The 26,871-nt window shown below is 40.5% G+C and overlaps 1 protein-coding gene across 1 annotated transcript in view; it reads left to right on the plus strand.

Moving 5' to 3' along the window:
• LOC126278517 (acylglycerol kinase, mitochondrial) overlaps window positions 1–26,871 on the plus strand; it is an 88,915-nt gene that overhangs the window by 38,978 nt on the left and 23,066 nt on the right. Inside the window, exons 4-7 of the mRNA XM_049978682.1 lie at window positions 5,281–5,481; window positions 5,710–6,031; window positions 23,201–23,356; window positions 23,531–23,667. Coding sequence (XP_049834639.1) covers window positions 5,281–5,481; window positions 5,710–6,031; window positions 23,201–23,356; window positions 23,531–23,667 — 816 coding nt within the window. The remainder of the gene's footprint in view (window positions 1–5,280; window positions 5,482–5,709; window positions 6,032–23,200; window positions 23,357–23,530; window positions 23,668–26,871) is intronic.

A 26,871-nucleotide genomic window follows, 5' to 3' on the forward strand; every position in this document is an offset into this window, starting at 1 on the left:
GCAGCCTGCATTGCTGCGAAAGGTGGATATATACTGTACTAGTGCCGATATTGTGCATACTCTGTTGCCTGTGTCTATGTGCCTGTGGCTCTGTCAGTGTGATCATGTGATGTATCTGACCCCAGGAATGTGTCAATAAAGTTTCCCCTTCCTGGGACAATGAATTCACGGTGTTCTTATTTCAATTTCCAGGAATATATAATAGAGGGAAGCATTCCTTGTGGTAAAAATATATCTGAAAACAAAGATGATGTAACACACACACACACACACACACACACACACACACACACACACACACACACACAAAATTCAAGCTTCTGCAACCCACGGTTGCTTCATCAGGAAAGAGGGAGGGAAAGGGTAAGACGAAAGGATTTGGGTTTTAAGGGAGAGGGTAAGGAGTCATTCCAATCCCGGGAGCGGAAAGACTTACCTTAGGAAGAAAAGAGGACAGGTATACACCCGCGCTCGTGCACGCGCGCACACACACACACACACACACACACACACACACACACACACACACACTCACACACACACACCCACACACACCCATCCGCACATATACAGACACAAGCAGACATATGAAAAGGCAAAGAGTTTGGGCAGAGATGTCAGTCGAGGCGGAAGTACAGAGACAAAGATGTTGTTGAATGACAGGTGAGATATGAGTGGCGGCAACTTGAAATTAGCGGAGGTTGAGGCCTGGTGGCTAACGGGAAGAGAGGATATACTGAAGGGCAAGTTCCCATCTCCGGAGTTCTGATAGGTTGGTGTTAGTGGGAAGTATACAGATAACTCGGACGGTGTGACACTGTGCCAAGATGTGCTGGCTTTGCACCGAGGCATGTTTAGCCACAGGGTGATCCTCATTACCAACAAACACTGTCTGCCTGTGTCCATTCATGCGAATGGACAGTTTGTTGCTGGTCATTCCCACATAGAAAGCTTCACAGCGTAGGCAGGTCAGTTGGTAAATCACGTAGGTGCTTTCACACGTGGCTCTGCCTTTGATCGTGTTCACCTTCCAGGTTACAGAACTGGAGTAGGTGGTGGTGGGAGGGTGCATGGGACAGGTTTTACACCGGGGCCGGTTACAAGGGTAGGAGCCAGAGGGTAAGGAAGGTGGTTTGGGGATTTCATAGGGATGAATCAAGAGGTTACGAAGGTTAGGTGGACAGCGGAAAGACACTCTTGGTGGAGTGGGGAGGATTTCATAAAGGATGGATCTCATTTCAGGGCAGGATTTGAGGAAGTCGTATCCCTGCTGGAGAGCCTCATTCAGAGTCTGATCCAGTCCCGGAAAGTATCCTGTCACAAGTGGGGCACTTTTGGGGTCCTTCTGTGGGAGGTTCTGGGTTTGAGGGGATATAAAAATTGGAGAGGGCCTGCATTGTAACCCAGCTGACATTGAAGGACAGCAGACAATGTATGGAAATTTAGAGAAAGCATCAACAACCAGCAGCCAGTATGAATTAAGGAAGGGCCCTACAAAATCAACATGAACGCATTCCCATGGTGCAGGTGATGAAGAGAGCTTCGCCTGTCATGCCACCTTTTGGGTAATGCTTTGAAGCAGGCTGCAACAAGATGCGCTGGGCCAAAACATGTGCTAATGGGCCAATGACTTTGTAAGGGAGGATTTCCCGCTCACCTCACCCCACCCCCGCACCTCCTCCCCCAGTATCCCTGATGTAGAAGCTAATGCACATCACACCATAGGGTAGCTGAGATCACAAACATTGGTGACAGCCTGTTGGTAGCTAAAAGAATATCACCATTAAATACCGAAAGGTGGTGACGGGGTGACATTGGGAAAAATAGTTATGCAGAGGATCAGAAACCAATTCCAGAGGTCTGTCTGGCCAACCATACTGAATGAGGTGAACAAGTTGATGCAAAAATGAGTCGGCAGTGACAGCAGCTGCGATCTGAGAGCCTGCAGCAGGAAATCCTTCATGTGTACATTGCGTCTCAACATCTAAATGGAAACAAAGGAGTTCATCCTGGTCAAAAGTAGGGTCCAACCCCATCATAAGCTGGGACAGCACATCGATGTTCACATGTTGCGCGGTAGGCCAGAAATGTATTTCAAGGTTGTGGCAAGACAGAAAGAAGGCCCAGTGCGGCAGGCAATTACAAGCTTTGTCAAGCAACATAGCAGTATGATTAAACAACAAAACCAAGGGCTTGTAGTCAGCAATGTGGTGGAACTTATACCAATAAAAGAACACATGAAAGTTTTTGATGTCATAGATGATAACAAGTGCTTCCTTTTCAACTTAGGAGTAGCGCTTTTAAATAGAGTTGAGCATATTTGATGTTTAAGCTATAGAGTGTTTGGAGCCACTCTCATATCAGTGTGTGAGAATGGCCCTGAGACAAGAATGAGAGGCATCTGTAGCCAAAACCAGGTGGTGGCCAGGATGGAAAGTAGCCAGACAAGGAGCAGAATGTAATTTAGATTTCAAAAGCTTGAAGGCATGCTTGCAGGCCAGTGTCCACTAAAAAGGAATGTTCTTGTGGAGCAACTCGTGGAAGGGATGAGCCAATGTGACCACACCTGAAATGAATTTGTGAGGGTATTTAGATTTACCTAAGAATGCATGGAGTTCTTTGAGGCTTGTAGGGTGAGGCAGAGCTGTGGTGGCAGCTAAATGATGACATAAAGGCTTAACCCCATGCTGAGAAACTTCAAACTCCAAATACACAGTGGGTGGCTGAAGAATATGTAAATTGGCCAAGTTGTATTTGAACCCTACAATATTTAAGAACATGAACAAGGTGAATAAATTATGTAAATGCTCTTCCGTGGATGCAATCATAATGACGATAGTGTCAAGATAGTTGAGGCAATCTGAAAGGGACATTGTCAGTTGTTCCAAAAAGCACTGAAACATTGCTGGGGCACTATCCACACCAAATGGAAGGTGCTGATATTAGTACAACATAAAGAGCGTGTTAATCACAAGGAGCCATTTAGAATCCTCATCCTTCATAACCTGTAAATAGTCTTCAGATAAACCAGTTTTGTGGAAAAACTGGCCCCCAGTGACCTTAGCCAGTAACTCATCCTGACAGGGCAAATTCAGCTTTTTAACAGTCATGAGGGGGATAGCCCACTCACTCAACATAGTTGGCCCAATGACAGCAGGTATCCAATTCTTGTTGCACTTTATCCTGCAAAGTCATAGAGTAAGGTGCACATGGAAATAGTGTGGCTGTGCCATAGGTTTCAGGGTAATGTGGGTCACAAAATTAGTGGCACATTCTAAAAAAGAAGTGAGAACTCAGAACATCTAACTACTGGTAAGGGACCTGGTCTGAAATGAGGTGCACCTTATGTGAAATGAAAAAAAAACCAAGAGCATTGAAAGCAGACTGACTGAACAACTTGTCAGTGCAAGCGTCACCCACTACCAAGAAAGGCAAGGAACGAACCACAGATTGATGCACAGTAAGAGCTGTAAATTACCCCAAAATTGGAATATACTGCTTGTTGTAACTCGCCCAATGTCAAGTAACTGGAGCTTGCTGCAGCTCCCAAATCCACATATGCATGCACTTGTCCACATGTCCACTTGGAGGGGGGGTTGGGAACAACACACAGATGATATGTGTCCTTTTTGCTATAGTTGTGGCATGTTGCCCAGCACTTAGGGCATGTGGCCCTGTCATGTTGCATGAAACTGTATGGGCAAGATAGGAGGGAAGAGCACCATCTTTGCTACGGTGGTGGTTGTTCGGCAGGGCGTGGAGGCCACATTCGTACAGCTTACATGTTGTCCCTCCCCCAATGACTGATTGATGGCCCCTGACCAGGGACAGGAGCCGCTGTGGCAATGTGGCACCAAGCCTCAATCTGATCACCTGCAGCACAAAATACTTTGAAAGGTTCAGCAGTATTTAACACTTCATCCAGAGATGGATTTTCACACTCCAATGCATGTTCCTTATTGGAAGTCAATCTAATGATTGAGTCATTGACCATAGAATCAGCATAGGAATCAAGACGAGCACTGGTAACAAACTGCATTTGTGACTGAATCTATCGAGTCTGACCGCCCAAGCTTGGCAGGACTGGCGATGCTGTTTCTGATGACGAAAGAACTTTTATGTGTGGCACAATGACATGTGCATTTATGGCCATAATTTGACAACTTACTCATTTTATCAAATGAAAACAATGCAGGTTCCTGGAATACCATAAGGGGGAAAAGGCGGCAGCTACAGCGACGGCTTGGAAGCCACAATTGTGGCCCATAAGTTTGTGATAGCAAGTGTAAGAGCGTGCTGCTGCTCGTCAAGGAGAGAGCACTGCCACCATGGACTTATAGCCAATAGACTAAGCTCAAGGAAGTGTATGCCACACTCCACCAATTGTGTCATAGTGCAAGATATAAATAACAGGCCTAATTAACCAAAGTGTATTCATCCATATACAAATGAACAATGCACATAGAAGCTGAAACGATTAGAACATGTTGATAGCCAGTGCCTGCGGCTGTGTCCTTATATAAAGGAGGGCTCCAGTAGACGGCAACTGCTGTGCCGTATGGACAAGTCTTGTGCTTCACCACAGACGGTCTCTGGTGGCGGCCATCGCAGATGCTATTGGCAGATGATTTGAATTTGAAGTGTAGTGCACCAGTGTCCAGGTGCTATGGTGCATATACAGGTATTGCGTACAGGGTTGTAGCATAAAGGTTCTGAGTGACTTCCCTGTTCCTCCACTGCTTTTCTAATGGTAAGCCAGTGCTCATTTCATTTTCCACATAACTCCAATCTGTTTATTTGGCTTTAACAACTGAATAAGTCAGTGGGCACTTTTCTGATATTGTTTCCGTCCTATAATTTTCCTTTTGCTCTTAAGCTCTAAAAGCTGTGAATTTGTTACACAGTCATAAAAACTGATTACAGTGTCATACTGGTTTTACCTGACATTATAAAGTGAATAGTTATTATTGTTTTAATATTTGATTTATGAGCCCTTATTTTAGTCCTACCATGACTATTTACTTCACACATAGCATACTGTAACTGGCAATCACTGGTATTACACAAAGGGAGCAGAAAATTCTTAGGAAGAAACACGTGGTATTTGGTGAAATATTTTAAACTTGAAAGAAATACTTAGACTGTATTAGGTGACACACATTCCTTGCCTTAATATTATTATAGTTTAATGTTAGTAGTAACTGACATTGTAGTTAATGCACTTTCATTTGTACCAGCAACTAATGTATAGTACACATAATTATGCATATGATTTATTAGGTTGTCACTGGTATGCTCCGCAATGGAAATGCAGTTAATTATCCTGTTGGGGTAATACCACTTGGCCAGACCAACACACTTGCCAAGTCACTGTTTTATGATTCTGATACCAATGTTGTGAAACATATTGCTGAGGCAACAATGGCTGTAATTCGAGAGGCAAGGAAACCTGTAGATGTAATGAAAATTGAAGTCTTAGGGGTAAGTTAACTAACTCATAATTTAAAACAGTGAGAATTATTATAATGTGCTTGGATACCTGTGAGTTCACATAGATCAGTCCAAGACCTCCATTCCTAACATTTGTCAAAGAGAAGTTGCATTAGTGTTCTGAGTATTGTTGCTGAATTTTGTCATGATTTTGTTGGTAGATCATTAATATTTAATTGTCTTCTGTGCAGTTATTATTTTGTCATTCTTTATGTACAGGAAGATGAAAACAAACCAGTAAAGCCAGTCTATGGGCTGGGTAGTATACAGTGGGGAGCCTACCGAGATGCACATGCTAAGAGGGATAAATACTGGTACTGGGGAAGCTTACGGTCCTATGTTACATATGTTTTCACTGGTCTTAAAAGTGAAAAAAGTGGGATATCTTGGCAGTGTGATGCAGAGCTAGACTACATCTATCCATGTGGTGGCTGTTCAAAATGTTTCAATCCAAATGTTGTCAGGAATAGAGCCACTGCATCACAGCCGAGGCGTTGGTGGCAGTCATTTCTTCCAAGACAGACAGCTGTATCAGGAACAGGTTAGTGTACAAGTACAGTCAGCAAAGTGAAACTGTTTGCCTGTCTTGATAAGCTCGGTTATCTTCGGTTGTGTACAGCTCGCACCAAAAGGAATGCAACACACACTGGCAATGGCCACAGCCCCACATGTAGTGCACTTTCAGCAGTTTATTTGTTCCCTTCTTAATGTAATTATTTTACTTATAGACCTTTCTAATTTTCTCTGATCGCATATAATTTACACATATTGTTTTATATGTACACTCTACCATTTTTATCTGTTTGAAACACCAAGATGTCTGTGCCTCAAATATGCAATTAAGAGCAGAGTTTTACAGTTACATGGTAGCTGCATGGCAAAATTTGGGGATCAAGATTTCCATGCAAGTAATTAAGGTTTGCGTCCCCTTGGTACCATATGGTATTTTTACATTGCATTATATGCTAATGTGTTGCAAATGTAACACGAGGTATGCTGAACATGAGAACATACAGTACCATTGATGGGTGTATGACAGTTATTTACTGACAGGATGTCTCAGCATACACAGGCCATGAGAGACACTGTCCTGGCACTTGTTCAGTATGGTGGTTTCTGTGCACTGTCCCAATGATGTGATCCAGTTCCAGGAGGACCATTCACTGATTTACACATGTCAAATCTTTATCAATGGTTTTTGCAACAGGCTGTCATCGACTTGATTGATTGGCCTGTTTGAGTGGCGAACTTAAATCTCATTGAAAAGTTTTGAACCAAAGTAAAGCATCACATTAACTTACACTGCCTGACACATGCCCCATTTCTAGTGTTAGATAGAGAGTCGAGTCTAGCAGTTAATGAGATGTATTTCCAGAGGATGACCACCTTCATGCCTCATCAAATGAGACAGATAATTGATGCCAGTGGTTGGGTAGCTTTCACGCTATCCTCATTCCTTACATGAAACTTTCTTTGTCTCACATTACTCCACTTCATATTACAACATTTGCTACAACTGTACATTTGTTAATTAGAAACTTACATTAAATCATTTTACTTCACATTTTACTTATTGAGTTCTGCTACTTAACACTTACTACATCTAAATTACAGAAAGAAAGCTCAGAGAAAGTTACTTACAATGGAAATAGAAATTGTGTCGTAATATGAGACAGTCAGAGAAAACAATATCAACCAATAAAAGAACATGTAAAACCTAAAATAATAATATTCTCTTCCTTACTGCCTCTCCAAGATTTTCTGTGTTTACTGTGCTAAAGAAGTGTAGTTAGGGTGTATAAAAGCTTGTTTTCAAGTTAACATTCTTTGGGGCCCAAGGATAGTATTCCATGCACTTTGCCCATTTCTCTGTTAGTCTTCAGAGAAATGTCCACTACAAAATATGCATTCAGTCTTTTCTTTTTCTTCAGATTGTACATCTAAAGCATTGTTGTCAACTAACTTTGCATCAACATATGAATGACTGGAAGAATTTTTTTTCTCCCAGGAGCAAAACTTTTGCTTCTGTCTCCTTTCATTCCGCTACAACTCTCATCTCTTTGAAATTTTTCAAACATTCTCTGTATGAAGACTATGCTAGCTTCGTAACAAATTCAGAATGTGCACTGATTTTTCTAGATCAGGTGGTTCTTGATGTAGCATGCTGATTTTTGGGAGCTTGTCAGGTGCCAATTGGACTCACATTTACTCTGTTGTTTTCATCTTGTATGTCATACTCATGGTTTATTGTAAAGTCATTGTCTCTAAGTATATGCCTGTTATGTGGTAACAGTCCCATTTTCCAGAGGCCGTTTATAGCATTCTCCATTGTTACTGGTCTCAAGTAGGTAACTCCATACAACCTCATTATCAAAAATGAGGTTGCTACTTGACTTGTGTTTTTGCCCACCAGGTTTCTGTTCCTTGAGGGTAATGTGTTTTAAACGACCTCATGAATTCCACACAAGAGGCTGTATTTTGTACATGGAATGGGGTGATTGACAGATGATGTGGACAGGATTTTCTCTTGCTTTATCTTTCACTCAAATGTGATATGATGTCCATCATGTATTAGCACAACAGGATCATTGGGTTCTTAAATTTTACAAACTTGTTTTAACATTTTAATGTCTGGATAATAAGTTGCCGTCTCTTTAATCTAAGAATAGATTATCAATGCAGCTAGCCGCTATCTCTGTGTAATGTCTTGTCTGTTAGACGTGTCTCTGTTGTCTTTAAGATCCCTTCACCTTCACACATAAGTCTATACAGTAAAGTAAGGCCCTCCCAGTTCTTGGCTGATCCGTGATAAGACAGGCGAAAAATTAGGCTAATGGAGGATTCTTAGTATTATCTCTATTTTCATTCACTCACTCTCTTTCTCTCCTTCATCTATGTATAGTTTTTAATATAAGATTTCATTACGTGATACAGTGATAAAAAGAATCAGCCAAATAGAATCTTTGATGGAGTCCTTCGTCTTGATAATCAGCGGCTGGCTTGCTGTAAGAGATCTTTACATTTATTATTACTGTTAAACACTGCAGTAAGTCGGGAGAATCAATCATTTGGACAATTTGTTCCTTTTACGAAAGATTGCGAATTCCAGATGTGTATGAAGCCTTTTTGGATGATTTAACACAGACTCAGTGATTGCCTGCTCTCTTCGACACAGCTGAAACTTCCCCACTAATTACAGGGCCAATGTGATCAACAAATGATTCAGAAAAAAACTGGTTGGTTCATTCACTCCAGAACAAAAAAGGTCACAAACCTTATTTATGGAGGAAATCGTGTATTAAATCCATCTCCATTACATATCCAGTGCTCCGATGATTCCACGCCTTAATTATTTTCCTTTTACAATCTCTTTCTCGTCAAAACAAACCACTAGTGCCACAAATGTTAATTGGCTCACTTTAGCGAGAAGAAATGCAGAATATGTATCTCTCAGAAACACATCAATCCCTCCACAGATACTCCAGAAGCTGTCCTAGTTACCACTCAACCATGGAGAATGCATATATGCATCTCTGTTATTTCAAAGAATAAATGCACTAGAAAATACTTTGGCGTCGACGAGCTGTTGTCACATATATTACGAGAAAATCAGATCAGATAACTTTTCCAAAATGAATGAATGTGGGTGGTTTGATTGAAAATGGTTAATTGGTGCGTGGTAGAGGGTGTTTGCTGTGGGGACATTACAATGCCCCTCGCAGTGAGCGAAGTTTTTGACCCTAATTTTGATTTACCGAACACACTTCGCGAGCTATCTATTAGTGTGGGTAACCCGGAAGTGATGAGTGTCAGTCCCCAACAGAAAAAAAAAAAAAAAAATGTATAAGACAGACGAAAAAAAGAAACATTGAAAACAGAAGAAATGAAGAGACAGATACCGCGGCTGTATTGCTTTTACGTGCATCAAGGTGTTATTTCTGCTGTGCACAACCAAGGAAAATGAGCTTTCATGAAACTATTATCAGTGTCTACCCATTCGGGAACTTTCCTAAGCAGGGGAACCTTGGAAAACCTCTTAAGCCTAGACCCCCAGCCTATGGTACATACAGGGTGTTTCAAAAATGACTGGTATATTTGAAACGGCAATACAAACTAAACGAGCAGCGATAGAAATACACCGTTTGTTGCAATATGCTTGGGACAACAGTACATTTTCAGGCAGACAAACTTTCGAAATTACAGTAGTTACAATTGTCAACAACAGATGGCGGTGCGGTCTGGGAAACTCTATAGTACGATATTTTCCACATATCCACCATGCGTAGCAATAATATGGCGTAGTCTCTGAATGAAATTACCCGAAACCTTTGACAACGTGTCTGGTGGAATGGCTTCACATGCATATGAGATGTACTGCTTCAGCTGTTCAATTGTTTCTGGATTCTGGTGGTACACCTGGTCTTTCAAGTGTCCCCACAGAAAGAAGTCACCATCTTGCATAAACCTCGAGGTGTTCGCAGTTTGTACCGCCACAAATTCACAAAGAATGTCCAGATAGCGTGATGTAGTAATCGTTTCGGATCTGAAAAATGGGCCAATGATTCCTTTGGAAGAAATGGCGGCCCAGACTAGTACTTTTTGAGGATGCAGGGACGATGGGACTGCAACATGGGGCTTTTCGGTTCCCCATATGCGCAAGTTCTGTTTATTGACGAAGCCACCCAGGTAAAAATAAGCTTCGTCAGTAAACCAAATGCTGCCCACATGCATATCGCCGTCATCAATCCTGTGCACTATATCGTTAGCGAATGTCTCTCGTGCAGCAATGGTAGCGGCACTGAGGGGTTGCCGCGTTTGAATTTTGTATGGATAGAGGTGTAAACTATGGCGCATGAGACGATACATGGACATTGGCGTCATTTGGACCGCAGCTGCAACACGGCGAACGGAAACCTGAGGCCGTTGTTGGATCACCTGCTGCACTAGCTGCGCGTTGCCCTCTGTGGTTGCCGTTCGCTGTCACCCTACCTTTCCAGCACGTTCATCCGTCATGTTCCCAGTCCGTTGAAATTTTTCAAACAGATCCTTTATTGTATCGCTTTTCGGTCCTTTGGTTACATTAAACCTCCGTTGAAAACTTCGTCTTGTTGCAACAACACTGTGTTCTAGGCGGTGGAATTCCAACACCAGAAAAATCCTCTGTTCTAAGGAATAAACCATGTTGTCCACAGCACACTTGCACGTTGTGAACAGCACACGCTTACAGCAGAAAGACAACGTACAGAATGGCGCACCCACAGACTGCGTTGTCTTCTATATCTTTCACATCACTTGCAGCGCCATCTGTTGTTGAAAATTGTAACTACTGTAATTTCGAAAGTTTGTCCGCCTGCAAATGTACTGTTGTCCCAAGCTTATTGCAACAAACGGTGTATTTCTATCGCTGCTCGTTTAGTTTTTATTGCCGTTTCAAATATACCGGTCATTTTTGAAACACCCTGTAGAAAATAGGAAAGCCTACAGAAGAGAAAAAATAATTTTGAAATTGATCTCTAAAGGAAAGTTAGGGATAGATTTATATAACGATTTGTAGAAGAGTAATTTGTGCCTCTAGCTAAAAAAAAATTACAATCAATAACTCAAGTTCTTTTTTTACAATCTTGTTCCCTGGACAATATCTTGCGGTGCTGAAACTCCACCGTATCTTGCATGTCCCACGACGTCCAAATTTGTAGTCGGTCTTCTATGTGGCCCACAATGGGAAGAGTAGAAGGGACAGGGATACCAGATTTTACATGCATTTCATTCCAAAAGAATTAGCAATGACCGAAAGGGAAACTCTTCCTGTAAAAGAACTGGTTAGGATGCACTGTTCAACATTCTTCTTTTTGAAAACAAAATCCCTATGGCTTCATGCAACCTTTTTCTTACGATGTACTGCAAGAAATTTAGCCATTTACTTAAGGTTTCCATTTATCCATTGACTAATGCTGTTGCCGAAAACGTCATAATATTTACTTTAGTTTGAATTTTCTTTTGGACTTCACATATCCCTTAATCACCACTTGTGCTTATAAGTCCAACAATTCTGACACATTTTCTGTCAATGATTTACTCTTCATGCAACTTGCAGTAGATTTTGGATTCAAATCATCGAATAATGGGAAGTGTGGTTCATTTTATACAAAGACATAATCCATCACTTCCTTGAAAAGTCATATCATTTATCTATACTCATAAAAATTTTATCCTAAATACATATATTTCTCTGCGTGATTGCTGTAATGTAAAAGTTATTAGTGGCGAGGAATGTGGATTCACTTCTTTCATTTATTCTCTGATTCATCCGGCATTCATACATGCACATATATGGAAATGGATTTTCAAACAAAATTCCAAAGTGAACAAGACCCATTAAATAACTACTAATTCAATGAATATTAATTTCTTTTAACATTCAACTATAAATCAAGAACTCCTAACCTCTAATTACGATACTTTTTTGAAGTTGAACATCAATCAGTTTCCCCTCGCGTTTGATGCAAGTCTCTTACAAAGCATATCTGTGTCATCTACAGCTTCTCCTTGGTTGGTAAAATTCCCTTTGTGTCTATTATATGCCGCAGGAACTTGATTCTGTTTACTGCAAAATGGGATTTCTGTAGGTTAGCAGTTATTCCCGTGGTTTTGAACACCTCCAACACTCGGTTCAGTAAGGTAGTATGCTCCTCCCAAGATTTCGATGCAATAAGCAAATCATCAACAAACACTGTTATCCTGCTTCTGAGTTCTGGGCCTAGTGCATAATCTAGAGCTGCTATAAAGATTCCTGCACTAATGTTGAGTCCGAAAGGAACTACGGTGAATTGGTAACTTCTTCCGGAATAAATGAAAGTCGTATACTTCCTTGATGACTCATCCAGCTTGACTTGCCAATAAGAGCTCCGCAAATCAATGCTCGTCAAATATTTGACATCCTGGAACCATTGTATAAGTTCGTCTATGTTTTCCAGATGTGTTCTTACTGGAATTATGATTTTATTTATTTCTCTGGTGCCGAGCACCAGTCTAACAGTTCCATTTGCTTTTGGCACGACTAACAATGGGGAGCAGTATGGGCTTGTAGAGGGTTCGATCAAACCCCATTTCAACACGCGATCTATTTCCCTTTGAACTTGAGCCTTTAACTTCCAGGGAATAGGATAGAAAGTTCTACAATGTGTTTCATGCAGCTTAACATAGAGATGGCATATGTATCCCTTAATAACTCCTGGGCTTTCATCGAAAACGTTTTCATATGTTAATAATAATTCATTGAGCTGCTTCTTCTGATCTTCGATAATGCAGTCGGATTCATTTAACTTTTCAAACACTAATTGACCGAAATCTTCTTTGACTTGGAACTCATTAATTACGTGCTGTTTAGAATTTTGGGCTGTCCTGATTACTTACACACTGGTCCCACAATTATATTTTCTTATAAGGCTTTTTTTTTTCTTCAACAACTTCAACTCAATTTCTTGTGTATTAACATTCAACCAATTTTTCCTGTTTTGAAATCTATTCTGCATTTGTATTGACGTAGGCTGTCAACTCCGATAATGCAATCTACCACCAAATTTTTCACAACAAGGAATGTGCTTAATATTGCTACATTTCCTAATTCCACACCAAGTAGTGACTGCACCTTTACATTAGCTGATTGAGCCCCAACGGCACCTATTATTCTGCAATTTTGAACTGGAGAAACTGGTACTCATCCTACATTTCTGATCCTGTTGAATAGTGCCTCCGAAATAACATTTGTGGTTGCAGCTATGTCTAAAACCGCCACTATAGGTACGGTCTCCATAATGACTTGCACTTTGGCTACTGCCACCTGTTCCTTATCCTCATCTTGTGGTTCTAAGTCCTCGGTCAGTTCATCTGCCAGCAATCGTTCATCATTATACGTTAGCATGGGTACACACATCCTGTTGCCCCTCAACCAATTGTTAACCGCTCCTCCGAGGCATGAGTGGGTCCTTACGAGTTTGTTGGATTTTGATTTATCTGCTGGTTGACATCATCCGTCACTTCGGTAATTACCGGTTGATTCGGAGATGTCCGTCCCCACTGATGGTGACTATTTGAATTCATTCCTCCTGGTTGATTCCAATTTCTATTATTGTTGTTATTCCAGGCTTGGGGGTCTGAAATTTCTTTCGTTCCCCCCCCACACGGTGTTGTATCTTTTCCGTTTCCTGTTGTTCCTTGAATAGCCCCTCGCAAGACCATTGCTGGGATTTCTATTGAGATTTTGAGGGGTTCCTCCATTATTTAACAATCTCTGTTCATTCCTTCTAAGTGCCGATTGATCGCCATTGGTATAACCCATACTTCCACCTTGCCTACCATTTGGCGGAGGTTCTATTGAACTATATTGAAATCTGTTATTGCGGGCCTTCTGGTTGTTTTCTTCGATAATATCTATATGGTCTAATGTCGTGAGGAATGACTCCAAGTCTTTGTCGTTGCCGTAAATCAATTGATTCCGGATGGTAGTTGGTAGTCTTGCCTTAAGTACGTTTATTATGTCTGGCAAGGGCATAGGTCTGGTCCAGTATCTCGTTTTATTTATATATTTTTCAAAATACCTTCTAAGACTTCCTTTCGAAAAGGAGAAAGGCTCTGGGTAGAACACCTCCTGCTTTACGCATTCCTGTACCCCTTCTGACCAGAACTTTGCTAAAAACACCTTCTCAAAATCGTCATATGTCGGGCAAACAGAAGTCATGTCCGAGGCCCAGATCGCCCCAGAACCTTGTATATATCCTATAACAAAACTGATCTTCTGCCATTCCGACCAATTTCTGGGTAGCACTCCTCTGAAACTTCGAATAAAAACAATTGGATGGACCCTCCTTTTGTCAGGGCTAAAAATCTAGAATTGCCGATGCTTTATCATTTTTTCTTCGGCATGGCAAAGGCTTTCGTAATCTCCAGTAGATAAAAATTTCCACGAACAACCAGCTTGTGGCAATTTAATGTTTGAATTACTTGCACAAGTCGGAATTATGTGCGAATGGGCAGTAACTGGCTCTATCGTCGTTGCCAACTTCTGCTGCTGCCCTGTATTCATTTGTTCTGAGCTTTGTTGTGAAGCGCGCATCGGCTCTTCTATCGTTTGTTTCCAACGTTTTCATACATTAGCCTTTTGTTTCCTAATGTGATTTTGGATAATTTACCCATTAATATGTTAATTTGGTGGTCTATAATGTCTTGACACTCTGTCAGATGTTCAACACTTTCCTTTGGGTTAGTCTGTGTACGCGCCAATTCAGGAAGTTGCGCAATTGCACATGCCATGGTGTCTTGCCTCCCCCCCAATGAACCATGGACCTTGCCGTTGGTGGGGAGGCTTGCGTGCCTCAATGATACAGATAGCCGTTCCATAGGTGCAACCACAACGGAGGGGTATCTGTTGAGAGGCCAGACAAACGTGTGGTTCCTGAAGAGGGGCAGCAGCCTTTTCAGTAGTTGCAGGGGCAACAGTCTGGATGATTGACTGATCTGGTCTTGTAACATTAATCAAAATGGCCTTGCTGTTCTGGTACTGAGAACGGCTGAAAGCAAGGGGAAACTACAGCCGTAATTTTTCCCGAGGGCATGCAGCTTTACTGTATGATTAAGTGATGATGGCGTCCTTTTGGGTAAAATATTCCGGAGGTAAAATAATACCCCATTCGGATCTCCGGGTGCGGACTACTCAAGAGGACAACGTTATCAGGAGAAAGAAAACTGGCGTTCTACGGATCGGAGCATGGAATGTCAGATCCCTTAATCGGGCAGGTAGGTTAGAAAATTTGTGGGTGAAGGGAGATGAAAATTTAATAGTCATGGGTGACTGGAATTCGACAATAGGAAAAGGGAGAGAAGGAAACATAGTGGGTGAATATGGATTGTGTGACAGAAATTAAAGACGAAGCTGTCTGGTAGGATTTTGCACAGAGCATAACTTAATCATAGCTAACACTTAGTTCAAGAATCATAAAAGAAGGTTGTATACATGGAAGAATCCTGGAGATACTAGAAGGTATCAGATAGATTATATAATGGTAAGACAGAGATTTAGGAACCAGGTTTTAAATTGTAATACATTTCGAGGGGCAGATGTGGACTCTGATCACAATCTATTGGTTATGAACTGTAGATTAAAACTGAAGAAACTGCAAAAATGTGGGAATTGAAACAGATGTGACCTGGATAAACTGAAAGAGACAGAGGTAGTACAGAGTTTCAGGGAGAGCAAAAGGCAATAATGGACAGGAATGGGGGAAAGAAATACAGTAGAACAAGAATAGGTAGCTTTCAGGAATGAAATAGTGAAGGCAGCAGAGGATCAGGTAGGTAAAAAGACCAGGGCTAGTAGAAATCCTTGGGTAACAGAAGAGATACTGAATTTAATTTATGAAAGGAGAAAATACAAAAATGCAGTAAGTGAAGCAGGCAAAAAGGAATACAAATGTCTCAAAAATGAGATCAACAGGAAGTACAAAATGGCTAAGCAGGGAACAGGGACAGCTAGAGGACAAATGTAAGGATGTAGAGGCTTATCTCACTAGGGGTAAGATAGATACTGCCTACAGGAAAATTAAAGAGACCTTAGGAGAAAAGAGAACCATTTGCATGAATATCAAGAGCTCAGATGGAAACCCAGTTCTAACCAAACAAGGGAAAGGAGAAAGGAGGAAGGAGTATATAGAGGGTCTATACAGGGGCAATGTTCTTGATGACAATATTATGGAAATGGAAGAGGATGTAGATGAAGATGAAATGGGAGATATGATACTGCGTGAAGAGTTTGACAGATCACTGAAAGACCTAAGTCAAAACAAGGCCCCGGGAGTAGACAACATTCCATTAGAACTACTGACAGCGTTGGGAGAGCCAGTCCTGACAAAACTCTACCATCTGGTGAGCAAGATGTATGAAACAGGCGAAATACCCTCAGACTTCAAGAAGAATATAATAATCCCAATCCCCAAGAAAGCAGGTGTTGGCATATGTGAAAATTAACGAACTATCAGTTTAATAAGTCACAGCTGCAAAATACTAACGTGAATTATTTACAGACGAATGGAAAAACTGATAGAAGCCGACCTCGGGGAAGATCAGTTTGGATTCCATAGAAATGTTGGAACATGTGAGGCAATTCTGACCCTACCACTTATCTTAGAAGAAAGATTAAGGAAAGGCAAACCTACGTTTCTAGCATTTGTAGACTTACAGAAAGCTTTTGACAATGTTGATTGGAGCTCTCTCTTTCAAATTCTGAAGATGGCAGGGGTAAAATACAGGGAGTGAAAGGCTACTTACAATTGTACAGAAAGCAGATGGCATTTGTAAGAGTCGAGGGGTACGAAAGGGAAGCAGGGGTTGGGAAGGGAGTGAGACAGGGTTGTAGCCTATCCCTGATGTTATTCAATCTGTATATTGAGCAAGCAATAAAGGAAACAAAAGAAAAGTTCAGAGTAGGTATTAAAATCCATGGAGAAGAAATAAAAACTTTGAGCTTCGCCGATGACATTGTAATTCTGTGAGAGACAGCAAAGGACTTGGAAGAGCAGTTGAACAGAATGGACAGCATCTTGAAAGGAGGATATAAGATGAACATCAACAAAAGCAAAACGAGAATAATGGAATGTAGACGAATTAAGTAGGGTGATGCTGAGGGAATTAGATTAGGAAATGAGACACTTAAAGCAGTAAAGGAGTTTTGGTATTTGGGGAGCAAAATAACTGATGATGGTCAAAGTAGAGAGGATATAAAATGTGGACTGGCAAAGGCAAGGAAAGCGTTTCTGAAGAAGAGAAATTTGTTAAAATTGAGTATTGATGTAAGTGTCAGGAAGTCGTTTCTGAAAGTATTTGTATGGAGTGTAGCCATGTATGGAAGTGAAACGTGGACGATAAATAGCTTAGACAAGAAGTGAATAGAAGCTATCAAAATGTGGTGCTACAGAAGAATGCTGAAGATTAGATGGGTTGATCACATAACTAATGAGGAGTTATTGAATAGAATTGGGGAGAAGAGGAGTTTGTGGCACAACTTGACTAGAAGAAGGGATCGGTTGGTAGGACATGTTCTGAGACATCGAGGGATCACCAATTTAGTATTGGAAGGCAGCGTGGAGGGTAAAAATTGTAGAAGGTGACCAAGAGATGAATACACTAAGCAGATTCAGAAGGATGCAGGTTGCAGTAGGTACTGGGAGATGAAGAACCTTGCACAGGATAGAGTAGCGTGGAGAGCTGCATCAAACCAGTCTCAGGACTGAAGACAACAACAACAACAACAACATGGTGTCTTGCTTTTGTAATAATTGTGGAACCATTTCTATTTGTTCCTGTACAGTATCTATCTTAATAGCCACATACTCCTTCATTTCAACACGTACACCCTGAATAGATTCCTCACATTGTGCTTTCACCAATTCTATTTGTGCAGTTAATTTTCGTTCCATCTCTTCGGGTTGATCTTTTGAGTTTCTTGGTCTTCGTCTCTATCCGTTGCTCTAATTCTGAAAAACTGCCTTGTAACTGCTGCTTAATCTCAGTCTGGACTAATTTCATCTCTTCTTGAGTTTGGGTGACTGTCACTAATTGTGCTTTAATATCGATTTTCAGATTTTCCTGCCCTTCAGTAACTGAGGCTAATTTCACATTAATGTCACTTTTGAAAGTATTCATGCTCTCAGTTATCATCTGCATCTGTCTCATGATAATTGTCAATGAACCTAATCCCTGCTGCGTACTCGCTGTTACACCTGCAGCCGTGTTCTGTTGCGCTATCTGTAGCCATTGGTCCTACAACACTTATTACTACTTCGTTATTATCAGTGCTAACAGCTGAAGGCTGATGCGTGCTGCTTTGCTCTGCTTGACTCATCCTAAACATTGCCCTAGGTAAAACCATATAAATGTTCTACTGTCACTAAATGTAACTTCCTTCACACGAGAGTACTTCTGTGTCTAATTTCTTAATGTACACATACAGATAAATGCAACTGGGACAGGTCAATCAAAACACTTCCTATATCTAACACAAACACAAATAATCAATGTTCAAATATCAAATAACACTAATTAAAAAAGTGTATACTTTAACTGTACTAGCAAGCTTTAATAATAAAATATAGATCTGGCCTTTTCTTTGCGCCCAGCATGCTGTCTTTCAGCTTTATTTATGGATCCAATTATATCACCTGCGAGTCTTTCCTCTCTTTTCCAAGCATCAGTTAGGTTAGCTCATCGTAGTTGACATGAAACAGAGAACAAAATTATTTTAGCAACATCCAAAAACGTGTCCTGTCACGAATTGGCCATTTTAACATTTTAAAGATCGAATAACATGTTGCCGTCTATTTAATCTAAGAGTAGATAATCAATACAGCTAGCCACTATCTCTGTGTAATGTCTTGTCTGTATAGATGTGTCTCTGTTGTCTTTAAGATCCCTTCACCTTCACACATAAGTCTTTACAGTAAAGTAAGGCCCTGCCTGATCCGTGATACGACAGGCGAAAAATTAGACTAATGGAGGATTCTTAGTATTATCTCTATTTTCATTCACTCTCTCTCCTTCTCTCCTTCATCTATGTATAGTTTTTAATATAAGATTTCATTACGTGATATAGTGATAAAAAGAATCAGCCAAATAGAATCTTTGGTGGAGTCCTTCATCTTGGTAATCAGCAGCTGGCTTGCTGTAAGAGATCTTTACATTTATTATTACTGTTAAACAATGCAGTCAGTCGGGAGAATCAATGGTTTGGACAATTTGTTCCTTTTACGAAAGATTGCGAATTCCAGATGTGTACAAAGCCTTATTGGATGATTTAACACAGTCAGTGATTGCAGGCTCTCTTCGACACAGCTGAAACTTCCCCACTAATTACAGGGCCAATGTAATCAACAAATGATTCAGAAAAAACTCATTCGTTCATTCACTCCAGAACAAAAAAGTAACAAACCTTATTTAAGGAGGAAATCGTGTATTAAATCCATCTCCATTACATATCCAGATCTCCGGCAATTCCATGCCTTAATTATTTTCCTTTTAAAATCTCTTTCTCTTCAAAATAAACCGCTAGCGGCACAAATGTTAATTGGCTTGCTTTAGCAAGAAGAAAAGCAGAATATGTATCTCTCAGAAACACGTCAATCCCTCCACAGATACTCCAGAAGCTGTCACAGTTACCACTCTAACAATCATGGAGAAAGCATATATGCATCACTGTTATTTCAAAGAATAAATGCATTAGAAAATACTTTGGTGTAGACGAGCTGTCGCCACATATATTACGAGAAAATCAGATCAGATAACTTTTCCAAAGTGAATGAATGTGGAAGGTTTGATTGACAATGATTAATTGGTGCGTGGTAGAGGGTGTTTGCTGTGGGGACATTACATTGTCAAACCACTTAGATAAATATGAGTCTGAAATCAGCTACCAGGGTAGCAAAATGAAGTTACCCTGATATTAGATACCATGTCCTAATGTCTTATGCTAGAAACCTAGCCACATAGTTACGCTGCTGAGTTTGAAGGACAGTTGATTATAGCAAATGAAAGAGTACTTCGTGAATTTTGCACTTGAAGTTGCCAACCTCCAGGTTTCTCTCAAGGTATCACACTGAAAAGTATAGAGAGATCTTAAACCCACTTTTGAAACAAAACATTAGGCCTTTCCAGCAGTTTCTGACATGATTTTAGCTGCCTATGAGTTGCCCAGTTAACCTCGGCAATTCAGTCTTCCTTTTTAGATATTCATCCATAATTCCTTCAGTTCTTGCTGTGCTATCTCAAGAAGTGAATAAATCTGCCAGTAGATAATCTGATATTTTTAGATCACACAACATGCTATGGTGTTTGAAATGGTGCATATTACACCATTAACCGCCTGTAAAAGATAAACAGACCAGTCACATTAATGTGATGCCACCTATGTTAGATGTCAGCATGCAATAACCAATCACAGATGGCATATGGCAGCAGTAGCAGTGGAAGGTATATAAAGTGTGCTGTGTGGGGTTGCAGAAAACAGTGCAGCCGTTGTCATAATGCACTATCCGAAACTGGTGCTGAAGCAACTGTGGTGCATCATGAACCTTATATGACAGGGGCAAACAGTGCCTGCAGAGATGTGTACGGGTGAATAGAAATGAAACTGCCAGATTTGCCAGATGAAGATTTGCCCAGATGAATCAAGGGACTACCAACAGTGTCTCTCCTCAATGACCCTTCAGCAAATGTTGCTGATTATGAGCCTCTACAGGAGGCACCTGATTGTGAACCCACGCTGACTGCTTTTCATCAGTGATGAAGGCTGGAATTTGCTTGTCAGTACTGCAGTGGGAGTCCACTGAGTGGTGACAGGTGGCCTTTTCAGATGCGTCACATTTCATGCTCCATCGGACAGATGGCTGTTGGATCATCAGAAGAGTCTAGGCCAGAGGAGGGAGTGTTATGGTCCAAGGAATGTTTTCGTGGCATTGCCTGGGTTAGCTTGTCATTCTAGAAGACACATTGGATCAACATAAGTATGTGCTTGTCCTTAGGGGCCACCTTGGCAGGATGGCATCTACCAACAGTACAATGCAACATGTCACACAGCTTAAAGTGTACCAGAATGAGTTTACCATACTTTTCTGGCCACCAAACTCCCCAGATTTAAACCCAGTTGAGAATCTGTGGGACTATCTAGATTGGGCTGTTCTCACCATGTATCCCCAGGCTGTGGCTAAGCCATGTCTCCGCAATATCCTTTCTTTCAGGAGTGCAAGTTCTGCAAGGTTCGCAGGAGAGCTTTTGTAAAGTTTGGAAGGTAGGAGACGAGGTACTGGCAGAAGCAAAGCTGTGAGGATGGTGCATGAATCATGCTTGGGTAGCTCAGTTGGTAGAGCACTTGCCCGCAAAAGGCAAAGGTCCCGAGTTCGAGTCTTGGTCCAGCACACAGTTTTAATCTGCCAGGAAGTTTCATATCAGCGCACACTCCGCTGCAGAATGAAAATCTCATTCTGGATTCAAGTACTAGGATATTTAGATAGAAATGTGGCTGTATGTGTCAGTGTGTATGCAATACCCAGGTAACTGAGTGGCAGTGCTTTTGAAAAATCTGTAATATACATGGCCATTTAGTGCGGTGAGTAAACATGTCTATAGAACCATAGGAAAGTCATTCAACTGTGATTAAACACATACTCTGCATTTGCGGAATAATGCAGAGCAAGTCAAAAAGTTAATCATTTTAAGTGGTGACCCACAACAGTGGCAGAGTATTACAGTAATCTTAGCTCAACTCTGGAACGAAAGAATAAAGTTTTCATAATAATATCCTATCAGTATTCGTATTTGTCGATAATAATGGAGTGAGTAAATAAATTCCTAACAGGAGTACATATTTAGTTCATTTGAACAAAATGAAAGAAAATAGGACCTTGATAGTGTAAGATGCTGTAGGAAAATCACACGATTAAAGAAGAAGAAGAAGAAGAGAAGAGAAAAAAGATGGGCGTGCATTCTTATATAGAAAAAAACACAGATAATAATGATACACCACGCACAATATTCTGGGTGTACACATTCACTGACTTACAGCGCAGTTCATTGACGTAGTGCTTAAATTGTATCATTAAATCTTAATAATTTGATAGAAAAAGAAAATAGTATGTTATTACATTGCAGGCAGGGCACAATATTATAAGAACCATGTACTGAGCAGGCCGGAGTGGCCGAGCGGTTCTAGGCGCTACAGTCTGGAACCGCACGACCGCTACGGTCGCAGGTTTGAATCCTGCCTCGGGCATGGATGTGTGTGATGTCCTTAGGTTAGTTAGGTTTAAGTAGTTCTAAGTTCTAGGGGACTGCTGATTACAGCAGTTAAGTCCCATAGCGCTGAGAGCCATTTGAACCATGTACTGAATGTTAGAGTCATGCTATGTCGTAAACCAACTAATTCGGACATAATACTTGATTTACTAAAAAAAAATTTTTCGAGACACTTGTGTTATATATAAAATGTAAACATCTTTATATTTGGTCTTAGTTTAAGTTTATGGAATGGTACTGAGGATATTACCTGCAAGTGCACTTTGAGGGGGCAGTGACTTAAGTTCCTGACAATCACACACAGCAGGGCTTGGTGCTGCCACAGAACACAGTTTCACAGATGAAAATGACAACTTGATGTTGTTGTCAACATTCCTGGTACACATGGAACCTCGATAAGGCTGCTAGATCCAAACTGCAGTGCAACATGCCCTCTTCAGTTCTCGTACATTGAAGAGACGCAAAATTGATACAGTTGACTGACTCCTTGGTTGATATATCTACATCCATGGTAGGCAGGATGTTAAGGATTCACACAAAAAATGCTTAAAGGCAAAATAAGATTTGCCTAATAAACTTAAGAGAAAGTGAAAATGGCACAGAACTGCCTACTATTAATACCAACATAAAATTTCCTGGAATCTTCCAAGGATTAGTTTAACAAGATAGTTCTAGGATTTTCCCAGAATCTGCAAATATTAAATGGCAAATACTGGTAGGAAGGCAGAAAGAGACCGATGTATCTCTAGCAGTCTAATAATTAGAACTGGCCAAAGAAAAGTTGTGTCAGTATTTCAATGAAGTTATTGGAAAATTATAGATATGCTAATTATCAATGTATTTTGAATATAAAAGAATTCTTTGTTTATGTTTTCAGAATTTAAAAAGAAAATTGACTACAGTCAAGTTGTTAATGAAGAATGTGGAAATGCTCACAACCTCCAAATATCAACAGTTGATTTGTCTGTGACAACATCGAATGTTTATCCCAACTGTGAGCAGGAAGGAGAGCCACATATGAAAGTTAAAGTTGGTAAGACACAAAATGGCTCTATACATGTTATGTGTTTATCACTAGCACCTCTCTCTCTCTCTCTCTCTCTCTCTCTCTCTCTCTCTCTCTCTCTCTCTCTCTGTCTGTCTGTGCATGTTCCTCTCTCCCACATACCACATGCATTAAATTTTTAACTGTATCACTTTTTTGTAGGACCTCCAAATGTGGGATACTTTTCCTTTTTAACTGAAGGCTGGAGCTCAGAGCAAGGAAATGACAGGACAATTCAGAATGAGCTCAGCGTACGAGAAATTAATATTAATCCTCTGAAAGTTGTGGACATGCCTGAAGTAAGTTATAAAATTTATAAATTACACATAATATCACACAATTATATCATACTAATCTATTTTATATTTTTAATGTGAAAATTGTGTTTTACATGCTCTACAGCACAAAAATGGATAGGTAAAAATAATCTACTTACCCAGTGGTGGCAGGAGAAAATACATATTAAAGTTATGGAAATGTGCATGTTTGTGGAGCCAGTGGCTTCTTCTTCTGGCAGAAGAGTTGAAAGGAAAGGAAGAGAGATGAAGGAAATGGGGAAAGTTATGAGAAAGTCAACCCGAATCCTGAGACTTATAGGACAACATGAGAAGAAAAGACTGATTGTTGGGGTTTGCAAAAGCTTGTACATTTCCATAACTTTAAATGTACTTTCTCTTCCTACTGCTTGGTGAGTAGATTTTTTTTCTGTTCAGTTATATTTTAAAAATTGATTATTTTTGTTGGTATATTAGTTTTTACAGTATAAAATCATCCATTTAATTCTGATGATTAGAACACACACACACACACACACACACACACACACACACACACACACACACACACGTGTAAACGTCAAGAAGTACCTGTCGTGGTACATGTGGGTGGCGTATCTGTAATGGGAAGTAGGCTGGTAACCATGCCAGACCCTTTACACAATTTATATTCTTCAAAGGTAGTTCATAGTCATCTGTGCTTCTGTAAGCCCAAAAATCCTTGTCTCAACTAACCAACATCAACTATTAGTCCATTTACTCTTCTTATCAAACCAACAATATTGCTTTTCTGGGCTTTGACTACCTCTTGTCATGCATTGAAATGAGGGATACCTTACAAAAACAAACCCTGCTGAGCCAAAGCAATGTTCTGTCACTAAGTCAACATGTACAGTATTCTACTCGCTGCCAATACTAGTCTTGATACCAGTCTTGGATATCACAATTAACTGTACTGCCTATAACCCAGATGCAGAAGCTGCTATATACCCACACATCATTTCTTGTTGAAGTCTTGTTGCAGGTGTTTCCTATTTAGATCTATACACATACACTGCGAGCCACCATATGGTAGATGGTGGAGGGTACACTGTATCGCTGCTAGTCATTCCCATTCCTGTTGCACTTGCAAATGAAGTGCAGAAAAAATGACTCTCTGTATGTACAAGCTCTTATTTCTCTTATCTTGTCTTTGTAGTTCTTATGCAAGAAGTACATTAATGGCAGTAGAATCATTCTGCAGTGTGTCATAATGACCACTTCTGTAAACTTTCTCAGTAAGAATGTCTTCTTTCCTCCAGTGTTTCCCATTTGAATTCACGGAGTATTTCCATGCTATTTGCATGTTGATTGAATCTACTGGAAGTAAATCTAGCAGGACACCTCTCAATTGCTTCGATTTCTTTCATTAATACAATCTGTTGGGTATCCCAAACATTCAAGCAGTACTCAAGAATGGGTCACAAAATTGTTCTGTGTGTGGTCTTCTTTATAGATGAGCTACACTTTCCAAGAATTTTCCCAGTAAACTAAAACCAACCAATTGCTTTCACTACAATCGACCTCAAGTGCTCATTCCATTTCATGTCACTTTGGAATATCATGCCTAGATATTCAATCTCTGTGTCTGCGTCAAACTGCACACCACAGATACTGTATTCAAATGTTACAGGAGTGTTTGTCCTCATCACCATTTTTATGTGATGAAAAGTAGCACCCCTTGTGAAAGCAGCCACATCATCTTCACATTGTACAGGAATTACCTTCAGTTTTGTGTTTGTGGGGAGGGGGAGGGGAGGTTGGGAACAGGGTAGACAGGCAAACAGCTTTCTGACTGATGTGGTGTGACATACCAGAATTTGCTCTGCTGTGCCAATCTCTTCCTCTCAGAGTATCATTTACCCCCCACATACACAATTATTTATTGAATATACTCCAGTGTCTGTCTTTGCTTACAATTTCCGTACTCTATAGCTGTGTTTAGGATCATTGAAGTCTTCCCTGACGTGTTAAATATGTCATATCAACCTGTTCCATCTTCTATCTTTTATTTTCTACATATCTCGTCCATCACCAATTCTGTTGAGAATCACTTCATTACATATCAGTCCACTTAATTTGAATTGAATTACTACACAAACATTAGTGTCATAGGAAAGCTCTTGTAGACTGTAAATACTTAGGGATTAAAGGAGACCACTTACCAGAAAAAAAGAAGCATTGAGTTGCCCATAGGTACACAAAAGAAAGAAAACTTGCTAGCTTTTGGAGTTATTACTCTAGCTTGTAGAAGAATAACTCTGAAAGCTAGCAATGCTTTTTGCTTTTGTGTGTCAATGCACCTGCTCTGGTGAGTGGTGTACTTCAGTACTGAAGTATTTACACCGCCTTTTACATTGCCAGAGCCACTAAGCACCTACTGCTACTGCCAAAATGTGGCAAATTGTGAACATGACCTCTTGGTTGCTGAAAATGCACACCAGAATAGTGACTTCAACAGCTGCCATCTGGAGACGGCTTCTCAGTACCACCTCCACTGGACCGCTTGCGTGGTAGCCATTCCTCAGAAATAGCCACTATTACAACATTCTCTTGGCTTGAACATTCACTAGTCTCAGTTCTCTGCTACTGATTCTTATTCCCTTTTCCTACCTTTAGTGTTCCCTCACATGTTATTTTGACATTGTGAACAAGCATGTATAAAAATGTTATTTTTAGCACAGTATTTGTAACCAGATTTCAACATTTTTTGCCAAATAGAGTATAATTTTCCTGTTAAGTATCATTTATGAAACAGACCATGTGCTGTTGATCTGATCAACTAAAAACCAAAAAGAACATAATTCTCTACATGTATTCCGTTTCCCTTTTGTGGACACCTGCGAACTTTTGTTGGAGCTACATATTACTTCCCTCTTTCCTGAAGAAGCAACCGTTGATTGCGAAAGATTGAATTTTGTATGTATGTTTGTGTTTGTTTGTGTATCTGTCGACCTGCCAGCGCTATAAAAACAAAGATGATGTGACTTACCAAACAAAAGTGCTGGCAGGTCGATAGACACACAAACATATACACAAAATTCAAGCTTTCGCAACCAACAGTTGTTTCTTCAGGAAAGAGGGAAGGAGAGGGAAAGACGGAAGGATGCGGGTTTCAAGGGAGAGGGTAAGGAGTCATTCCAATCCCAGGAGCAGAAAGACACACCTTAGAGGGGAAAAAGGACAGGT

Source organism: Schistocerca gregaria, chromosome 6 (assembly GCF_023897955.1).
Source record: "Schistocerca gregaria isolate iqSchGreg1 chromosome 6, iqSchGreg1.2, whole genome shotgun sequence".
Taxonomy (NCBI): Eukaryota; Metazoa; Arthropoda; class Insecta; order Orthoptera; family Acrididae; genus Schistocerca; species Schistocerca gregaria.